This window comes from Antrostomus carolinensis, unplaced genomic scaffold (assembly GCF_000700745.2).
Source record: "Antrostomus carolinensis isolate BGI_N321 unplaced genomic scaffold, ASM70074v2 scaffold38521, whole genome shotgun sequence".
In the NCBI taxonomy this organism is placed as follows: Eukaryota; Metazoa; Chordata; class Aves; order Caprimulgiformes; family Caprimulgidae; genus Antrostomus; species Antrostomus carolinensis.
Window position 1 is genome coordinate 1 of NW_010294153.1, and position 2,417 is coordinate 2,417.

Genomic DNA, 2,417 nt, shown 5'->3' on the forward strand with positions numbered 1-2,417 from the left:
CAAGGGGCTGCCCAGTGCCCTGGGAGGTACCATCTCCCCTCTGTGCCCTTTCCTGTAGGCATCTGGGGTGCTTGGCATGCCCTGGGCTGGCACAGCGAGGTTCACTGGGGGTAGCTGGTGTGGCACTTTGGCACAGCTCCCCTTGCCGTGCCCACCCTGCAGCCAGCATGGGAACCACTCAGTAGTGAGTGTCTCCTTCTCCCTGCTCCAGGCCCACCTTCCGGTACTTCACCTGGCACACGTGCCTGCTGGGCATCGCCGGCTGCTGCGTCATGATGTTCCTCATCAGCCCCGTGTCAGCCTCAGCGAGCCTGGGCTTCCTCCTCGTCCTCCTCCTCGCTCTCCACTACCTCTCGCCCAGCAGCACCTGGGGCTACATCAGCCAGGCCCTCATCTTTCACCAGGTGACCTGTGTCCTCCTCTGCTGTCCCCATGGTGTCCCCAAGATAGTGTCCCTGTGGGAGCTCTGTCCAGGGCAGCTTGTCCTTGGGGCTGGCATCCCCATGGGTGATTCATTGAAGGAAGAAGGGTTCCTCACCTGCCGCTCTCCCTCCCTCCAGGTGCGGAAGTACCTGCTGATGCTGGACGTGCGGAAGGACCATGTCAAATTCTGGCGCCCACAAATGCTGCTGATGGTGCAGAACCCACGAGGCAGTGCCCGCCTCATCGACTTCGTCAATGACCTCAAGAAGAGTGGCCTCTACGTCCTGGGCCATGTCGAGCTGCAGGACTTGGGTGAGGGTCTGCACCATCCCTGGTAGCCTCTGCCCCTTGCTGTGGTGCCAGGGGGCTCCTGAAGTCCTTGGGGTGACACTGCCGTAAGCATTTTGGGCATGTGTGTGGCACCTTGGGCTTGGCTTGGTATGGAGGATGTAGGTGGCTGGTGCCTGTCCCACGCCTCCTGTGTACACATGCTTGCACATGCATGTGCTCAGGTATTCATCCCTACATGTGCACATGGGGTTCCTACACATGTCAGTGCTGGTGTGCACACATGGCACATGCCACCAAGGCTCCTCTGATCCCCTGTGCAGCACGGTCCCATTGCACAGGCACACCCAGCGCACACGTGGGGACACGCTCGGCACAGCCTTGCACATGTATGTGCCTGTGTCCATCCTCACCTCATGCCGGCTGCTGTGCATCCACGTGCTTCAGGTGTGTTTGCACCCCGGTGCGTGTTGGTTTGCACACGTGTGCTCCCTGGTACACACTGTGACCATCCCCATCCCCGCTCCCAGTGGATGCACGGGCTCTGCTCCCCCCTCTGCCGTTGCCTTGGTGACTAATGGCCTGAAATTGGGGAGGGGGGGATGGGGCTGCCTGGGTATTTTTTATATATTTATGTATAATTTCATATCTCTGGCTGGAAACACCTGCTTCTAACCTCTTCATCTTGTGGGTGCTGGGGTGGGTGCAAAGGTTGGTGCTGGTTTTGCAGGGAGGGGTACTGTGGGGATAGCAGGGTGAACCTCCGGTATGGGGTACCCAGCCCCTGATGCCGTTCTCACCCCTCCACCCAGACATGCTGCCCTCAGACCCGCTGCAGCCCCAGCAGGACTCATGGCTGAGCTTGGTGGACAAGCTGAACGTCAAGGCCTTTGTCAGCCTCACCCTCGCGCCCTCGGTGCGGCATGGTGTCCGGCAGCTCCTCTTCACCTCTGGCCTCGGTGAGTGGCACCTGGGCTGGGCATGGGTGGGGGTTCACCCCACTGTACCCACCGGGTGAGAAGTGCCAAGGGGTTTGGAGGCACTGGATGGGCAATGCAAAAGCCAAGTTGGGGCTTGGAGGCATCTGTGTTGGCTGTGCTGAGGGGCTTGAAGACACATGGATGGGTTACGCCAAGGAGGTTGGAATCACCTGGTGTGAGCAGTGCCAAAGCCAAGTTAGAGCTTGGAGAGGTGTTGGGTGGGCAATGCCAAGGCCAGGTTGGGTTTTGGAGGCATCTGACTATGAGGGGTCTGGAATCACCAGGGTGAGCAATGCCAAAGCCAAACCATGGCTTGTTGGCACCTGCAGTGCCAGGGAGGGCTGGTGAGCCCCTCCAGCTCTGCTCAGCTGGGCTGGTGCGGTCTCCCTGGCAGGTGGGATGCGCCCCAACACCCTGGTGCTGGGCTTCTACGATGACACGGCACCACAGGATGGTCTGTCCGGGCACCCAGCCTTCACCAGCACCCGTGAGGATGTCCCTCTGGGCTTCCCCCCGCTGCGGGCACCCACCACCCCCAAGCTGCTGTCGGCCCGGGAGTATGTGGGCATCGTGGCTGATGCCCTGAAGATGCTTCGCAATGTCCTGCTGGCCCGGCAGCTGGAGAGCCTGGACAAGGCCTGGGAGCTGCGTCGGGCCGCCAGCCCACCACCTTCCATCCACGTCTGGCCCGTCAACCTGCTGCGGCCCGACAGCGCCCGCTACGCT

The 2,417-nt window shown here is 61.2% G+C and overlaps 1 protein-coding gene across 1 annotated transcript in view; it reads left to right on the forward strand.

Moving 5' to 3' along the window:
- Positions 1-211: 211 nt before the first annotated feature.
- LOC104532352 (solute carrier family 12 member 9) overlaps positions 212-2,417 on the forward strand; it is a gene marked incomplete at both ends in the record, with an annotated part of 2,562 nt that continues 356 nt past the window's right edge. The window contains 4 exon segments of the mRNA XM_029087356.1: positions 212-404; positions 561-735; positions 1,524-1,670; positions 2,086-2,417. The exon segment at positions 2,086-2,417 is cut by the window's right edge and continues 86 nt beyond it. Of these exon segments, the coding sequence (XP_028943189.1) occupies positions 212-404; positions 561-735; positions 1,524-1,670; positions 2,086-2,417 (847 nt within the window).